The sequence below is a fragment of the Bos indicus x Bos taurus genome, chromosome 19 (genome assembly GCF_003369695.1).
Source record: "Bos indicus x Bos taurus breed Angus x Brahman F1 hybrid chromosome 19, Bos_hybrid_MaternalHap_v2.0, whole genome shotgun sequence".
Lineage (NCBI taxonomy): Eukaryota > Metazoa > Chordata > Mammalia > Artiodactyla > Bovidae > Bos > Bos indicus x Bos taurus.
The window spans coordinates 55,135,302-55,152,916 of NC_040094.1; the positions used below are offsets into that span (position 1 = coordinate 55,135,302).

A 17,615-nucleotide genomic window follows, 5' to 3' on the forward strand; every position below is an offset into this window, starting at 1 on the left:
TGTGCGTCGGTCAGATCTCAAAACAAAAACTCAAAAAAGCCACAAACACAGAAAGCAGAACGGGGGGCCATGTGAGCGGAGCAGCTGTGAGTCTTCCTGTGTCCTCCTTGTTGGCTTTCCTGTGCTGTTGTTTTTTTAAAACAGGAAAAGGACAGCTGGAGGCTTCATGTCACAGGCCACCCAGAAACAGTCCAGCAGTTCACGCTTTACTACAGCTGTTTCCAAGGCCAGAGTACGAGCTTTTCCCCCTTGCTTTAGATTTCTAGCAGCTGTGTGGTGGTGGTATCGAGAGCACATTCTTAAGGATGTGCATGCATGGACCACTGAAGGTGGGCATCGTTTAGGGTCAGTGCAGTTCATCCTGGGCTGAAAACAGGCATGACTGATTTCTGGGGCCCACACCTCAAGTGACACTGCCGAGAAGGCCTACTCACGACATCTAACTGGAGTCCTGTAATCAGGGGAGAGGAGTCGGCTGCAGGGAACACTACTAGGCCCAGGAGTGGGCACTGCCATGCGCATGCCTGGGGACATCCATGGAGAGAAGCTTCTTTCATCCCTGGGTCTCTCCTGGAGCCCCACTCCGTCCGGGGTAGGAGGGAGGGGGGAGAGCCTTGGCACTTTGGCAGCAGGGGAAACCGATATGTCACAAGACACCTCTCATGGGGTGAATTGCATCCCTTCAAATTCATATGTTGAAACCCTGAGACCTCATTGTGCCTGTGTTTGGAGAGAGTCTTTAAAGAGAGAATTGAAGTGAGATGTGCTTTTTGTAAAGAATGCACCTGTCAATGCAGGAGACTCAAGAGATGCAGGTTCCATCTCTGGTCAGGAAGAGCCCTGGAGTAGGAAATGGCGGTCCATTCCAGTATCCTTGCCTGGAGAATCCCACGGACAGAGGAGCCTAGAGGACTATCGTCCATGGGGATGCTGAGTCGGGCACGACTGAGCAACGAGCACACGCGTGCGAGGTCATGAGGGTGGCCCTAACTCACTTGCACCACTGTCCCTAGAAGGAGAGGACGTCGGGACACATTCAGATGGAGCAATGTGGAGACACAGCAGAAGGCAGCTGTGTGCAAGCGGAGCAGAGGCCCTGGGGGGAGGTGACCCTGCCCACACTCTGCCGGACGTCCAGCCTCCAGACCGTGAGCCAGTGGACAACGCGCCCGGGGGGCCTGCTGTGCCTCGGAGGCCCCAGGACCCTCCCGAGGCCCAGGCTGAGCGCCGCGGGCCGCGGCCAGGGCGGCGCAGGGCAGGGGAGGGAGGGACGTACATGTGCAGGGACTTCTGGGCCTTGGCGGCTTCCTCCTTGGAGCTGTAGCGGACCACGGCATTGCCCTGCGTCAGGTTCAGGTGGAACGTGATGAGGGGCCCGTGCTGCAGGCACAGCGTCCGCAGGGTGGAGCCGTCGATCTGAGTGAGGAAGAGGAAGGGCGGTCACGCTAGTCCTGGGCAGTCATCACTCTGCACTTCAGAGACGAGCTTTATGAAACCGGGTCCACAGTACCCCGGGACGATGTCTGTCTCAGAGGGCTTCGGACACTGACTGCGGTATTAACCTTGTGCACCTGGGCGTTCCCCATGTAATTTACAGTCCTGGACATTTCCCTCTGGTTCGTGAGCTGGGCTGTCAGGAGGAGAGAAACCTGCTACAGCTCTGCCCCACTCCTCACCAGAGCGCTTCACCCTGAGCCTTGCGGTCCCAGCCCCCGGGACGCATGAGCACAGGCCACGTCGTCCTGGAGCGGGTGCAGGTGAGGGTGAGTTGCTCTGTTTATCAGGGTGCACTCTTTGAGCCTCAGAGGGGTGAAAAGTCAACAGTTCACCAGAACACAGTTAAATGACCACCGCTGCCCGCACTGCCTTTGGACCGAGCGAGGCCTTGGGTTATGGACAAGGCCCTGGGGCCTGCATACCCCCACCAGCTGCCTGTACCTGGGGTGTGAGGTTGCGGAGAACGAGCCAGCTGCTTGTCCTTCCTGAGGCGTCGGTACTCCAGGCGGAACCTGCGCCCAGGGGGGAAGCCGGTCACCAAGGCTGCGCCGAGTCAGACCGCTCTCCCCAGCGCCCCAGGCCCCCGCACGCGGCTCGCAAAAAGCCTGCGCTCCCAGCCTTGTCACCCCTGGAAACCAACCCAGACTCGGGGTCCCTGCAGACCCGCAGGGGCAGGTGTGGCGGCAGAGACTCGAGAATTGCCGGGAGTCTTGGTCTCCTCCTCTGCCCCCTGCCCCTCTCAACTTTAGAATCAATGCTCTCAACCCACTTGCTGGCAAAACACGCAGACTCGCAGGCTGGCTTCACTCTCAGTGGTGTAAATTCCCTGTGCACCCCCTCATCCCCGCAGTTCAGAGGGGCCCGAGGAAGCCCCCTGGGACAGGGCGGTGTGCTCACACTGGGCGTGGAGTCCCTCATGCTGGGTGAACGGGCCTCTCTGAGGGCTCAGTGTGGCCCCTCAGTGTGTGCCGAGACCCCTGGGACCTCCTGGCTCAGAGCAAAGCTGTGTATGCTAACACCCAGGGCTGACGCTGAAACATGGGCAGCAGAGCCTGGGCCTGGACAATCCCCGAGAGTCTAGGTACCCCAGCCCCCCTCAGCCATCTGGGGGTCCTTCTGAAGAAGCTGCAGGACAATATGATGGCACCTACCTTCCCTAAGGGAAAGTGGGTTAGGCACCGACACTGCCACCCCTCACCCATCCGGATGTGAGAATGGACGCGTACCCGAGGAGTAAGAGCTGGTCCAGCCGAGGGGACTGGCTCCCCAGGCAGAGGAAGGCTTGGGGTTGGTTAGCCCTGGCGGGGGCCTTGTGGGTGCAGTAGTGTTTCTGGGCACCTTCCACAGTTCGTGAGACAGAGAGGCTTGCGTGTGGGAGGCAGAGCCAGAGGACCACGTCGATTTGATGTCTGACAGCTTACCTAGAAAGGCGGAGAAACGGAGCATGGGTATCCTTGAGACCAAGAAGTCACAAAGCGTCTGGGGACTCGTGCCAGGAGAGCTCTGGCTCCAGCAGACTGCAGGACCCGAGGCAAGCACCCCGTCAAGCCCCCCAACTTGAGGACCGCAGGCTGTCCTCTGAATTTTTGCCCAGAGACACAGTCTGCCGGTGGCTGTATAGATCCTGCCAGGATTGCTGATACTCAATTTGCTACACGCATCAGACACGAGCTCGCCAGAAAAAGAGCACTTTTTTGTGGTTCAGTGCTAAAGCTAATTTCACAAATTCTGCTGGGACACGTCTTATCACATATCAAATTAATCAAGGTCGAGGCCCTCACACACACATATATACACACACACACATATATATACACCTTTGTGCTACTTCTTTAGGTGTCAGTCTCCTAGCAAAGCAACACGCCCTTTGATGTAACCCGCCTGAACTTGCATCTCCCAGCACTATCTCCACAGCTTGGAGACCCGCTCTCTGCACCTGCAGAAGTGGGTGTGGGCCAGGTGCCCCAAGGATTGGCATCTGGGCACCTTGGCTGGGGAAAGCCTGTTGTAAGTCTCTTTGCGGAAAAAACAAAAAACAAAGCCCGTGATGACTACCAGCCCTGACCCCTCCTGTGCCCAGGGACCTGCCACACAGCTGCCTCAGGAACCCAGTGTGGCGAGGGCAGCATGCAGAGAGGTTGCTGTTGCCCTGCTCCTGGGCCTGCGCTGCAGCGCCAGGTGGGCACCAGCCCCGCAGCGCCAGGCGGGCACCAGCCCTGCATGGGGGCGCCCCTTCCACCCTGGCTGCTGGGGGCCGACTGCAGCTTCACGACAACAAAGGCTCATTTGAGCACAGGAGTCCCTGATCAGGAAAACTGAAACGCCAGAAAAAAATGGCCCAAGATAATGGAAGATGGTTTTGTTTGCTCATCTTTTTGGCCAAATGACCGGGAAGTTTTAACGGCCTAATACATCCCCTGTGTAAACATGAGAGAGAATAAACATTAGAAGGACTAGAAGTAATGCAGAAGTTCTTGCTCTCTTTTTTAAATAAGTTGCTAAATTACAGTGGAACTACTTTCTCCCCGAGGCACTGGTATAAAGAGAATTCCTACAGCATTCTGACGCTGGTTTAAACAACAGCTAGACAAGAAGGTTGGTGGAATGCAGAAACACAGTTGAAGAAACTTATAAACAACACACTCTACTTAAATTCCACATCTTTCTGCAAACCTATCCACACTGTATGTATGTCCACATCTCTTTATATCCTTGTCTTAACATTTCCAGGTAAAAATTCCTTCAGAGTTATTATGACAAATTAATTCTCAATTCTCCTTTAAGCCTAAAAGAAATGTCTTACTGGAAAGACTTGTAAAGCCTACAGTGAGAGGAATAACCCAGGCACCGCATGGATCTGAGCGATGGGAGTTAAGTTGATAACAGCAGTTCCCAGCAGCTGCTGCCTTCAAGTCTGTGAGTTTTATATACCCCTGGTTTTGTGGTCATAAGAGGATGGTTGGGGGGAAGTGGGAGGGGAGGGGGAAGCAGACACGTTTAGGCAGTAGCTGTATTGCGTCTCGTGCTGGGGAGCTTCTATAACCCCAGGATCTTTGTGACAGGAGGTGTCAACATCCCCACTCCCCAGAGAGGGGGTGAGCAGTGCCCGAGGCCCCATTTCTGCTCGGCAAAGCTTGGGCTCACTCTCCATCACTACATGTGGCCTTCCAGCTTGGAGGGGAGCAGACAGACCACCAGGAAAAGCCAGGCCATCAGTCTTGTTTGGAGAAAGAGAGAAAAGGCGACCTGCACGTTGAGAGGCCAGGTGCGTACCTGCAACAGTAGGAGCGGGCGCAAGGCTGCTGAAAGCGCGACTGTGGCCGGAGGCAGCGAGCGGCCAGGCACTCGAGGGAGGCAGCGCGGCGTTCTGAGATGACGGTGGGGAGGACCCTGCAGAACCAAAGGCGGCACTCTGAGAGAGGCGAGCACAGGCCAGTGGGGCGAGCCACTCAGCCCCGGGGGGGAAGAGCCCTAGCGCCCGAGAAGCAATCTCCAAGGCTGTGTTTACGGAAATGGTGGGAAATGAGCACGTGACGGGGCCGCGACCACAGTGAGGACAGGAAGACACAGGCGCACTGTGCTTTGGGGCGCCCGGGCCTTGCGAGAGGCCCTGGGGAAGGGGCTGGGGTGTGGGGTGTTGGAGACCAGGAAGCTGGAGAGGAGAGAATGACCACAGGGTGTTTTCAACAACATGTCAGGGTTTGGAAGGATCCCATGGATTTCCCCTTCCAGGTAAGATAAAAATAAAAACTCAGGGCAGACCTCCATCTTTTCATACCTCCAACAATACCTACAAAACTGAATAAAATGAAATAAAACTCCAAGCTTTTTGTTACAGATTTTGCCCTAAAGAGACTGGTCCTTTCCCTGACTCCTTGCCCAGGTTCGTATTTCTCTCTTGAACACAGAAACATCCGGGAAACATGTACTGGCACCGCATTGACGTGAGCCACCGGGTCTCCAGACTCGCCCCTCCTGCTGTTGAGGACCCTGTTCCTATCCTGGGAGGGGGCTGACGGGTGGGCCCCCCAAGCACCCCTGCGGTGCTGTTTCCGCGTCACCAGGTCTGTTCTCTGAGGCAAGCAGGAAGCAAAGGAAGGAGAAGGATGACGCAGGGCGACAGTGTGCTAAAAACGGGATGGACCAGAGCTCTTCAGATGCGGGAAGGGACTTGGCTGGTGTGTGCGAGCTGGCTCGGAGGGGACAGGGGCACAGAGCAGTCTGGTAGTCAAGTTTACCACCACGAACAGAATCTCAAAAGACATGCGGCCCCCGATGCAGGGCCCCACCTGGGACGGTGTGCTGAACAACCTCAGGAGTATCTTTCACAGGGACTGCCAGGTGTGTGGCACCTCCCAGGCTTGTGCAGTCTACAACCTGCACGGCTGTTCACGGCAGCCCTGCTGTAACTGACCTCCTCAGAATAGGGCGCCAGAGCTGAGGAACGCGAGAATGTATTTGTAATCTGCAGGTCTTTGATTTTAAAAGACGTCAGCTCTACTGACAACCTAACCTTAGTTCCTAAACCCTCTGCTTCTATTTACGAACAAAATGCAATCAACTCGAGATTCCAAATTATAGACTATTTAACCCAACATGGTACTTCTTTTATAGTTAATGGTAGAGCACTTGGGTTTTAACAGTGTTCTAGTTTGACATTTTTAGTGCAATAGTGGAATCTATCCCATAAAACGACGGCTAATTTTCCTTTTTAGTATCCATTTGTCAGGCACTGGCACAACTGCCTTTATCACCTGGCTAACATTCACCTCCTAACGGTTAGCACTATAAATAATACCCAAACAAATATGGGGCTAAAGTGAAATCTTAATACCAAATCAGAGCTTAACACCAATGAAAATAAAAGCCAAAAATGTAAATAAAACCCCAACACCTAAGGTACTCAATAAAAGAAAACAGAAAACTCCATTAAGAAAATATGTAAAATAAATAAGCCAACATCAAAGAGGTTAGTGGTTATTTCTTACTCTTTTTCCTTCCAGGGCACATTTTTTCAATTTTTTGTCCTTTGTATTTTAGATTAAGCTAATCACTCAAGAATACGACAGTCTTTTGTGGCTGGGTCCTGAGCAAGCTCAGCCCCCGGGGTGCCTGAAGCCCCTCGCGTGTGGGGAACACAAGGGGGTCCCGGAGAGGGGCGGTCTGCAGGGTCTGGCCATGGCCGTTTACTCCTGGCCCGGAGGCCGTGGTGCTTTCTGTAAACAGGTTCTACATGGAGATCTGCTCCTGTGCTCCCTCCTCTCAGATAACACCAGCAGGTGGGGGCCCTTTCCTGGGTGAGGCCTGGTCTTGTGGTGGAGCTGCCTGGGACTCGCCCTTGGGTCACACAGGGCACTAGAGGCTCTGTCCTGCTGACGTCCCATTGCTGCCAGGGCCTGGGACGCTTAGCTTTCCTCTGCCCTGACATCTGTCTCGCCCGCTCAGCTCTGCCCTCAGGACCCCCTGCCCTCCAGGACGCCTGTGTCGCTTCACGGCACTCGTGTGTAAGGTGGAGGTGGCCTGCGCGCCCCAGGTGCCAGGGACCGTGGGCTGACACTGGACACCGGTCAGGAAGCTCCACTCTGCGCTGAGCAGCCTTGACTCTTTCTAAGGTCTTCTACTGCCCGGATGGGCACGCTCACCCACCCTCCACAAGCCCAAACACACCGAATCACCCCTTCGCTCAGCACAGCCCTGCAGCCACACGCAGCATCCCGAGGGGCGAGTCTGCCCCAAACCCTCCCACCTCAAACAGGCTCCAGATCCGTAGCCTCGAGCCTCTCTTTCTCACTCATCCGTCCCAGCCACGGGGAGGCCTGCGACCGCCCTGCTCTGAGACACTGCTGCCTTGCCACAGGAATGCCCTGCATTAGATGGGAAGGTGGAGGTCTATGCTGCCCTCCGACCTGAGCCACAGGCATGCGTGGAATCCTATCACTTCAAAGAACCACCGACAAGGAGGCCTCTCCCCACAGGCCATATGTTAGCCAGAAAGCTAAACTAACGTTTCGGGAAATACCCGAGTGGCCTTGCTAGTGCTGAGCATTGCGGGTAAGCTGGCTGTTCTTTCTGCTACTAGAATGCTGAGGAGAGAGGTCTGTTAGCCCTGGCACTCACAGAGCGTCTGCATCTGTAGGCCTCAAGGGAAGGCGAGCTACTGCCCTCCTCAGTTTTGCAATTGAATCTGCGTTTATGTTCTGTAACCTCACAGCTCAGCTCATCACTTTTGCCAACTGGATCCTCAAGCCTAAACAGGGTGTGCCAAGCTTTATAGCATCAGGAGTTTGTGCCAGGAAAAAGGACCTGGGGAATGACTTCAGTCTTTTTACCAGACATTTTGAGGAAAGGAAAAATTGCCTGAGATGGATGAGTAAATGGCCAATTCACTTCCAGTTCAAAGAGATTTCAAGTGGAAACCTTTTCCTTAAAAAGCTTGATGGCTAACATTGTTATTTTATAACAAGAGATGCATAAGCACCGTGTATTAATAAATCCAGCAGGGACACAGAGCCCAAAGCTATCTCCATTTTCCAATAAGCACTGGTCGACTTTCCCTTATGCTGCGTCTGATGGCGAGAGAGTTCCCATCAGATGTGTCTGACACTTCCCTGCCTCGCTTCCCACACCCGCCTGCTGCCCAGAGCAGAATGCCCGCACAGAGAACACCACACAGATGTGGGCAGGGCACCCCCTCACCTCCACTCTTGAGGAGGTAGCGGTTGACATCCTGTATGGTGGTGTTGATGGTGGGCCCGGTGGGGACACTTCCAGGAGTGACGTCGGGGTCATTCTCCGGATCTATGTTCTGAAGTCCTTTCCATGGAACACCAGGATGGAATTCTGGAAAATTTCAAATATGAGTATTAGAGCACCTTCGTGTTGCTTCATGATAATTTACGGAAATGTTTACAGTCTGCTAATTCAGAGGCACACTTTAGACTTCCTTCAGTAAAGCATCAGTCCTTCGGAGCAAACTAGGTACCAGAACTAAACTAAAAACGTGTTCACGTGGGAGTATAAAGCCCGGACACATTTTGAGCGGATGGAACACAGCACCCGCCCTGAGGGCTACAGAAAAGCCTGTGATGCCAACAACACCCACGATTTATCTGTGAAGGTATTGCCAATGAAAAAGCCAAAGCCATGGGGTTCGTGCTCCCAGGATGCTGAGCTTGGGTCCTGGCTTCTCTTGGGCCTCATCGCTCCCTCGGGCTTGGCTAGAGTCCTGCTGAAGCATGGAAGCACTGCATGCTCTTACCTGGGGGCCAGTTGATGCTGGAGCCGTTTGAGATTTTATCACTGTCGGATTTGGCACGTGACCAGCTATGGGGAACAGCTACAGGAGGGCTGGCTGGTGACTCGCTGCTCTGGATTAAATCGTACCGGCCATAGGAGTCGTCAATGGAGGACTTGGCTGGTGGTCCGATGCTCAGACCTCCAGGGATAGCACCTGGATGGGGGCAGGACACAAAGAGCCAAGTGAGCGGGCGCCCCCCGCCCCGGGGCTGGGCCTCGCCCTCTCCTGCCAGCCTCCCTGTGGCCAGCGCTCTCCAGGGGAAGCGACTATCTCAGCCAGCCCAGACTCGACCTTGCAAGACACGCTCTTTAAGAATTCTTCCAGTTTGTCATTTGGAATTCTCGATAAATGCACACCCACACCATGGCGGAGCTCTCTGGGGACAGCCAGCGAGTGTCCGTGGTCAACTGCTGTCCTTGATGTCGTCCGCGTCCCTCCCCTCATCCGCTGGCCTCTGTGTGGCCTTGGAGGCCTAACCCTACCTCCCCGGGCGACTGAGCGCTCTCCTCCAAGGAGAGTGCCCGGATACCATGTGATGATTTTCCTGTAGAACTAATCATTAGGGAGAATTTTTTCTTTTTAGAGTGCTTTATATCAAGAGAGAATTATGTTCCCTATCAAATTTCCTTTGCTGTTTATGCTACCAGGAAATTAAGAGCTAAATTCAATGCTTAACAGTGAGATCACCGCCTATGGTTATTAGCATTTTCTTTTTTTTTTTTGGGGCTGAGTGGCTTGTGGGATCTTAGTTCCCAGAACAGGGATTGAACCTGGGCCCACGCAGTGAAAGTGTCCAGTGCTAACCACTGGACCTCCAGGGAATTCCATGGTTATTAGCATTTTTGCTTTTTATCTTTTCTAAGCATTAGATTTTCCTATTGCATTTAATCATTTTATTGAAAAAATTTTCTTTCAGACAAGTTTTTGGTTGAAGATACAGATATACGTTACAAGTGTGCAGCCATGACCTGTATTCTTTGCTGCTCTGGGGCACTTTTAATTACTTCTCGATTAATAGCTCAGGTGTGAAAGTTGAGGCGTCAAGAGATTTGGTCATTGACTAGATAGGGTGTTACATACTCTAGTGAATGAAAGATATATTGCTGTTGGTTAGTTGCTAAGTCATGTCCGACTCTTTAAAAGCAATGGACTGTAGCCTGCCAGGCTTCTTTTTCTATTATTATTGAGGCAACACTGGTTTCTAATGTTATCTAAGTCTACGAGTACGACACTGCATTTCAACTTGTGTCCACGCCACGGGGTGCTCACCACCAACTCTTGGTTTCCACCCATCACCACAGCTGACCCCCTTTCCCCATTTCGCGCTCCACCCACCCCTTCCCCTCTGGTTACCAATACTCTGTATCTCCATGTTTGTTTGGTTTGGCCTTTTGAAATATTTTCTGTTCAGATTTCAGCACTGAATTCTTAGACTAGAAATGCAGTGTAAGTAACAAAGGGCTTCCCAGGTGGCACAGTGGTAAGGAATCCACCTGCCAACGTAGGGGACACGAGAGACATGGGTTTGATCCCAGGGTCTGGAAGATCCCCCGAAGAAGGAAGTGGCAACCCACTCCAGTACTCTTGCCTGGGAAATTCCATGGACAGAGGAGCCTTGTGGCCTACAGTCCATGGGGCTGCAAAGAGCTGGACATGACTGAGCACGTGCACGTGTGTGCCGGCACGCGCGCACACACGCACAAGTGACGAGATGAGGATGATGAGCAAGGAGAACAGAAGTGACCAGACCCTGGGGCTCCTCAGCTTGGACATACCATGCTTGCTGGGGTTCTGGTCGAGCGGAGAAGCAGCACCGGGTAAGTTATCCATCGGGTTGGGGTGAGTCCACTGAGGGAGGCGCGACTGGGACTGAGATGGGTCCTTCACTGACAAACCACCGGTCATGTCCATGCTGCTGGCGTTCATGTTTGGGTTCAGTCCAGCTAAAAGAAAAAGCACTGTTAGGACATGTCTGCTCTTCCTCCAAATGATTACTGTCTAACGCTCTCCTAGAGAAGCAATCTAAGTCTTAATTCATGGCCAAATATTTAACAAAGTGCAGACTCCACTACAGTGGGGGTGAGCTCGGCCTGGAGCTCCCGCTGGAAGTATCTTCGGAAATTTTATACTGAAAACACCTCTGGGCCCAGCAGACCCCAAGCTCTGCGCGGACAGTGAGCCCGCCCTTAGAAGGAGCCCTGAGGCAGCCTGGCTCAGGCTCCGCTGGAACGGGCACGCGGTGGGTGCACGCAGGCCCCGACTCACCGAGAGGGTAGGGGGCGAAGGTGCTGGGTGAAGAAGACTGCTGCTCTTTGGTTTGCAGCTCAGGGAGGCCGGGGGCCTGGGGGTGGGGGGGGAAGCTGTCCAGGGCCGATTTGCCTGCAGAGGGGTGCAGAGACAGGTGCGGCGGGGGCGGCGGCTTCACAAGCAGGGCCTGGGCCAGCTGGCGCTGGTGCTGCTGGATCTGCTGCTGCAGGTTAGTGATTGTGCGCGCAACCTGCGGGTTGGCGGGGGGGGATGACAAGCGGTCAGCAGGGCTGGGGGGCAGCGCCTGGGTCCACCTCCACCCCAGCCCAGGTGACCCGGGGCCTTTCTCAAGGGGAGGCTGCCTGGCAGAGCCATCATCAGCGACAGCCTGACAAGGTCGGGGGAGGGGGCGGGCAGCGACCCGGCTCTGTTGTCCGGGGGCCCCTACTTGCTGCTCCTGTTGTCTCATGGGTCCGGAAACGTTCCGCTGGGCCTGTAGCATCTGCTGCTGGATCTGTAAACGTTGGTATGCCTGTGGATGGCAGAAAACATCAGCAGACTGCAAGACAGCCACCAACAAGGGGTTTGACTTCTGTACATTAAAGAAAATATGGCCCAGATTCGTTGGTCCCCTTACCATGCTGTGTTTTAAGCATATTGTGAGGCATTTTCAAAAAGAGACACATCTTTTTAAAACCTTTTTAAGTGTTTATTTATTTTGGCTGTTCTGGGTCTTCATTGCTGCGTGTGAGCTTTCTCTAGCTGCAGTGCCCAGGCTTTGCACTGTGGGGGCTTCTCTTGTTGCAGAGCACAGGTTCTAGGTGCCTGGGATCAGCAACTGTGGCGCATGGGCTTAGGTGCCCTGAGGCACGTGGGATCTTCTCCGACCAGGGACTCGAACTCGTGTGCCCTGTATTGGCAGGTAGATTCTTATCCACTGGATCACCAGGGAAGTCCTCCAAAACCTTTCTACTGCATAGACTTTGCTTGATTCATACAAACTAAAAGAAATGAGGGGGGAAAAGGTTTTTTCTTCCTTATAAATATGCAAGGTGTCCAGAATGGTTCAGACAGTGTGGCAGGATGGTGGTGAGCGGCTGCCCCAGACAGTCACAGAACAATAATTCCAGGGCTCATAGGCAACCAGGAGCTGTGTGGGGTCTCAGTCCACAGGGAGCCTGAGATCCAGGCTTGTGGCACTTCCACCACCCTGACTCTGGCCACAAAGCTGGTGAGAACGGTCATCAGAGAGTCTTCCCACAATGATGCAGAAGGCTGGATCCTTTGTTTCTAAAGTTGGCGGAATATGGTAATTTTTTTCCTTACAGCATGGATTTTTGGGGGATGTTTGGGGCAAGAGGATTTATTGAAATAGGATCCAAACAGAAGTAGAGATTATATCATGAAGCCTCATTAATCCGTAAATCAGAGGAATAAAATGCCTAGCTGAATCCTTACAGGCTCTAAAGCTTAACCTTAGGATGCATAAAACATCATTTCACCAATTTTTCTGGTAAAAAAAGTTAAAACGCCATACACACTGTTTTTAAAATGGAACACACAAAATGTAAACATACTTCCATACTTTCTTGGGATCTTTTACATGACAGGGGTCAATAAAAATTATGAATAAGGGATTCCCGAATGTCAGTACTGTCGAGAATGAGCTCAGCCGAGGTCAGAATCCAGCTGTCCTGCAGTGCGCCCAGGAGGAGGGTGCCGTTCTCCTCTGTAGGAAGAGTGCTGAACAGTATGCACGCTTCTTGGCTCCTCCCTGTCCTCCCCTGAGGTCAGTGGTCCCTTCCTGGCGCTGATGGCCCTGGGGCCTTACACCACAGTCCATGAGGCTCCTTTTTCTTTTTTTTTGATGTGGACCATTTTTAAAGTCTTTATTGGATTGTTACAATATTGCTTCTGTTTTACGTTGGCCATGAGGCATGTGGGATCTTGGCTCCCCAACTAGGGATCTAAAGTGCACCCTCTGCATTGGAAAGTGAAGTCTTACTGGACCGCCAGGGAAGTTCCCGAGGCTCCCTTTTCTGAATGAAGTCCAGTTGTGGCCTGGAACCCAGGCCCAGGGCATTGGGTACTTCATTTCGGCTCATCCAGGACACTCACACCCTACCTGGCCACCACCGGGGACCAGACACGCAGACTGGTCAGATGTGTGTCTAACAAATGCTAAAGGGTCAGGACTGAGAGCCTGATCCTGTAAGGAAAGGTTCCCCTATAAGGAAAGGCTGACATCATGGTTTTGTCTCTTTGAGCCTTTTCTTTTCTTCCTTCATGACTCCTGATAATTTTCTGCGAGATGAAGCTGTTGGACAAGATGTCTAAGCAAATCAGGTGTCAACATATTAAAGAAAGAAACAAACGCTGGGTCCGTCAGGGAATATAAATTCAGGATGCATCGAGGGATACAATGCCATGGTGTTACATGGTAAAAGCAAAGCCTGCTGAAAATTAAAAATTCAACGTATGTTAAACTATAAAACTCTCAAGAAGTATTAGACTACATCAGCCTTTCTCAAGAGGGATTCTGAGAGAATTAAGTCCTAATCTCTGAGGCAGATACTGTACGTAATGAAGTAACTTGTCTTTTGCTTCTAGAATGGTATCTATGTGTATCATCCTCAGAAGAATTTAGACAAAATCCAGGAAGTGATTTGCTGGTTCTGTGTTCGGATAAGAAAGGCTGGCTGAGTGCTGACAGATGTGCCTAATTGTCAGATGGGGAGACGAAGATCACGAAGGGGCCAGAGAATTCACAAAGCCTAGTGGAAATGCCCTGGAGTGAAGAACTTCCTAAATCTTTATTTATTAAAATATTACCCTATTTATTTGGCTGCGTGGGTCTTAGTTGCGACACACAGGATCCTCAATCATTGTTGCAACACGTGTGACTTTTTTTTTTTAAAGTTTCAGCATTTGAACTCTTCGTTGTGGCATGTGGGGTCTAGCTCCCTGACCAGGGATTGAACCTAAGCCCCCTGCATTGGGAGCTTGGAATCTTAGCCACTGGACCACCAGGGAAGTCCGCTAATGCTTTTAATAGTTTACCAACTTCCTGAAAGTCTCAGCGACATTCCCTGACGTGAAGAAGAGCATAAAAGTAACTACACTTATCGGCTGGTGTGCGCGTAACTGGTTCGTGCCCGTGAACACGTGGAGAATGCCCTTCCCACGTCCTACAACCCGAGCAGATCTGCCCTGACTCACCAGCTGCAGCTGATAGAGCTGGTTCAACATCGTCATATGCTGAGGATTAATTGGCGAGGTTAATAGTGCAGGGTTGAGACCAATGTTTTTTGCTGCAAACTGCAAAAGCTGTGCTTGAACCTGTTAACACAAAATGCACCATTAGACATGAACTCTATTCAAACATTTACTTGTCTGTGTAGTTTTTCAAGGTTCAAAACTGATTGATTAAATGACAGTCGTATTTGTCTCATGAGTGAACTTCAAAAGCCATTAAAATATTTACAGACATTCCAGCATTAGTAGTTAGCACGTTTTAGCAGAGAATGTAGAAGGAAGAAAGGAAGGGAGGAGGGGAAGGAGGGAGTGACAGAAGGCAATAAAGAGCTATCTTCATCCAAATATTTTAGTTACGAATGAATGCTCTAAGGTGCTGGGTTACTCCTGTCGGTTACTGATTCTGTTTTCTGCTGAAGTGAAGATGAGCGGGCATCATTCAAGGCCTGGAGACAGTGAAGGCATGTTCACTTCACTATGCCTTCCTGGGAGGAAGTTCGAGGCAGGCTTCTGCGTCTCGGACAGGCAGCTGGGACCGATCCCCATAGGAGCTCGGTAGGCGGCGGCACCACCACCTGACCAGAGGGTCCTCGTTACAGGGCATGCAATGACCCCTCCGCAAGTTTACCGGCTCAGGCAGTGGCCTCTCCCTGCTTGTGGGACCAGACATTCCTCCTGGGGGTCCCAAATGCCCAGGCTCCGTGTGGCACAGGCACTCACGTGACTTGCCAGCCCTGACCGTGACTCAGCTTTCCTCCCTGCTCACCTGGAGCTCACTGCTCCGCGCCGTCAGGGGCCTGGCCCTGGCCAGCTCGGTGCTCCCCACTGCGTGCTTTGTACGTTTATCACACGTTTACACAAGGTGATCTTAGGTTGTACACGGAAGGGCATCTTTTACTTTTATAGTCATCTAACGGGTATCAGGAAAACGTTGATTTTTCTATTTATGATGGACATGTAAAGTTTCAAGAATAAATTTATCTAAGCAGGCAAGTCAATTTAGAGAAAACACATTAAGAGCCTTCACTTGAAATGAAGGCGCACAGATGAGTGATCCTCAGGACACGCTGGTTTGCAGAGAGTGGGGAAGGCTGCTCCCTGCCTCCAGGCCCCTCTCGCTGGGGTGGCCGAGTCACCAAGTCCAGGTGGTGGGACGTTAGTGGAAGGGGTCTGTCTCTCGTCTTTCTTCCTCCTGGGACGTGGCTCAGGCAGAGCTGCTGCTTTCTGCACTGCTGCCTGGGCAAGAAGTACCTGTCTGTCTTGTCTGAGGGTCTGTATTTCAGGGCCTCTCTGTTGTAGCGGCTAAAGACTGTATCTTAAGAGTGTATTCTGTTTACAAAATTTAACTATTCTTTTACCCAGACTTCAGCCATCTCAACTCCGTGCATACATTTCAGGTTAAACAATTACAGAGTAATAAGTGTGGTGGTGCTTTATTTGCTCAGTCGTGTCCGACTCTGCGACCTCATGGACTGTAGCCTGCCAAGCTCCCTCTGTCCGTGGGATTTCCCAGACTCTAATACTGGAGTGGGCTGCCACTCTCTTTTCCAGGGAATCTTCCCAACCCAAGGATAAAATTCTATGATTTACCATTTTAGTTTATTATTGAGCATTCTTACAAGGGGTAATGAGGACTGTAACATTATAATGAAAACCTCAGCCCAAAGTCTAAAATAATGGAATGTTCTAAAAGTAAACGATATTATCATGAAAAAAGTTGACACAATGCTTTATAGTTACACAAAACAACAACATCCTTTTTCTGAATTCTGTTTGCTTTCTTTTTTTAAATAAACGTAACTGACAGTCTGTAACATAGGCACTGTTATATGTTGTCCCATTTAGTTTGTCACCGAAGCGTTATTCAGCCCTTCACTGATTCTAAGAAGTTTCTTTTACATCCTAAGCAATTTCATGAGCCTCTTTGCTCCCCCACCAGTCTAGGGCAATTCAGCGGGTTCATCTGAATAATCTTCTTGCGACCAGGACAGATGTCCCGTCACTAGTGTGTGCCACTGGCCCAAGCGCTCTGACAGGAGGGGGCCCGGTCCTCGGGGAGGGGTCTGGGCATGCCTCCCAGGACAGGAGGGTCGGGTGGACAGGTTCACGCGCGAGGGCTGGCCCACTCTCCCTGCGACGCGGGCGCCAGTCTGACCTGAGGGGATAGAAACTGAGGCACTTGAGCACGGAGACTGGGCTGGGAGGAGCTCAGGGGCGGCACGGGCGGCTGCGGCGGCTGCTGCATGGTCCTGGCGGGCGCTGCTCCGCTGCTGCCAAACATGCCCAGATTGCCACTCGGTGTCTGCAGATGGGGAGGGAGGGGTGGTTACATCGTCACTGCAGGAGCAGGCGGGGGCAAAACCGCACCGGATTCCTGCCACGCACAACTCGCACCAGATGGAAGGCTTAACAAGGGCTGTCCACAGCATGTCCCAGAAGGGTCCTCCGACCCAGGTGAAGGGCGGCCCCCACAGAACAACTGCTGCCCCCCTGAGCTCATAGCAACAGCAATACCAAGGGCCCAGTGGCCAGGCCTGGCGCCATGAGCAGGGCTCCCTACGCCCCTGTCCCAGAGGTCTCTTTCCTGCCCCCTCCATCTTCCATTTTTGTTATTATTATTATTAAACTGATGGGACTTAAAAAAAAAAGTGCTGTTCAGACTTATGGACACAGTGGGAGCAGGAAAAGCTGGGATGAATTGAGAGAGTAGCATAGAAATATATACATTACCATGTGTAAAACAGATGGCTAGTGAGAAGTTGCTATATGACACAGGGAGCTCAGCCTGGTGCTCTGTGACAACCCCAGGGTGAGATGGGGTGGGTGGCTCAAGGGGGAGGGAGCATACATATAGCTCAAGGGGGCTGATTCATGCTGACATATGGCAGAAAGCAATACAACATTATAAAGCAATTATCTTCCAATTAAAAAATAAATAAAAAAATAACAACACAAGACATCCACACTCAAAGAAAAAAAGAGAGAGAGAAAATACAGATTAAGATAATGATTTTCAATATAAGTGAGGTTTCTTTTCCACCAAAAGCCCCATGATCCAAAGAATAAAAAAGTACTGTTCACTTATGGTTGCCGAGAAGGAGGACTGGGGGAAGCATGTTTAGGGAGTCTGGGGCGGGTGTGTACACACTGCCGTAAGTAAAGTGGGGAACCAGCAAGGACCAACTGTGCAGCACGGGGACTCTGCGCAACCTTACGTGGCAGCTGGGACGGGAGGGGAGCTGGGAGGAGACGGACACACGTATACGCATGGCCGAGTCCCTTTGTTGTCCACCCGAAACTACCACAACACTGTTAATCA

At 51.9% G+C, this 17,615-nt stretch overlaps 1 protein-coding gene across 5 annotated transcripts in view; it reads right to left on the reverse strand.

Moving 5' to 3' along the window:
* TNRC6C (trinucleotide repeat containing 6C) overlaps positions 1-17,615 on the reverse strand; it is a 75,992-nt gene that overhangs the window by 3,876 nt on the left and 54,501 nt on the right. For 3 of the 5 annotated variants that reach the window (XM_027518423.1, XM_027518420.1, XM_027518419.1), the window contains 11 exons: positions 16,452-16,598; positions 14,261-14,380; positions 11,490-11,573; positions 11,060-11,291; positions 10,570-10,737; positions 8,756-8,947; positions 8,194-8,337; positions 4,771-4,887; positions 2,724-2,918; positions 1,939-2,009; positions 1,277-1,416 (listed from right to left, as the gene is read on the reverse strand). In XM_027518423.1, coding sequence (XP_027374224.1) covers positions 1,277-1,416; positions 1,939-2,009; positions 2,724-2,918; positions 4,771-4,887; positions 8,194-8,337; positions 8,756-8,947; positions 10,570-10,737; positions 11,060-11,291; positions 11,490-11,573; positions 14,261-14,380; positions 16,452-16,598 — 1,610 coding nt within the window. The remainder of the gene's footprint in view (positions 1-1,276; positions 1,417-1,938; positions 2,010-2,723; positions 2,919-4,770; positions 4,888-8,193; positions 8,338-8,755; positions 8,948-10,569; positions 10,738-11,059; positions 11,292-11,489; positions 11,574-14,260; positions 14,381-16,451; positions 16,599-17,615) is intronic. The other 2 variants (XM_027518422.1, XM_027518421.1) reach the window with 1 other exon arrangement.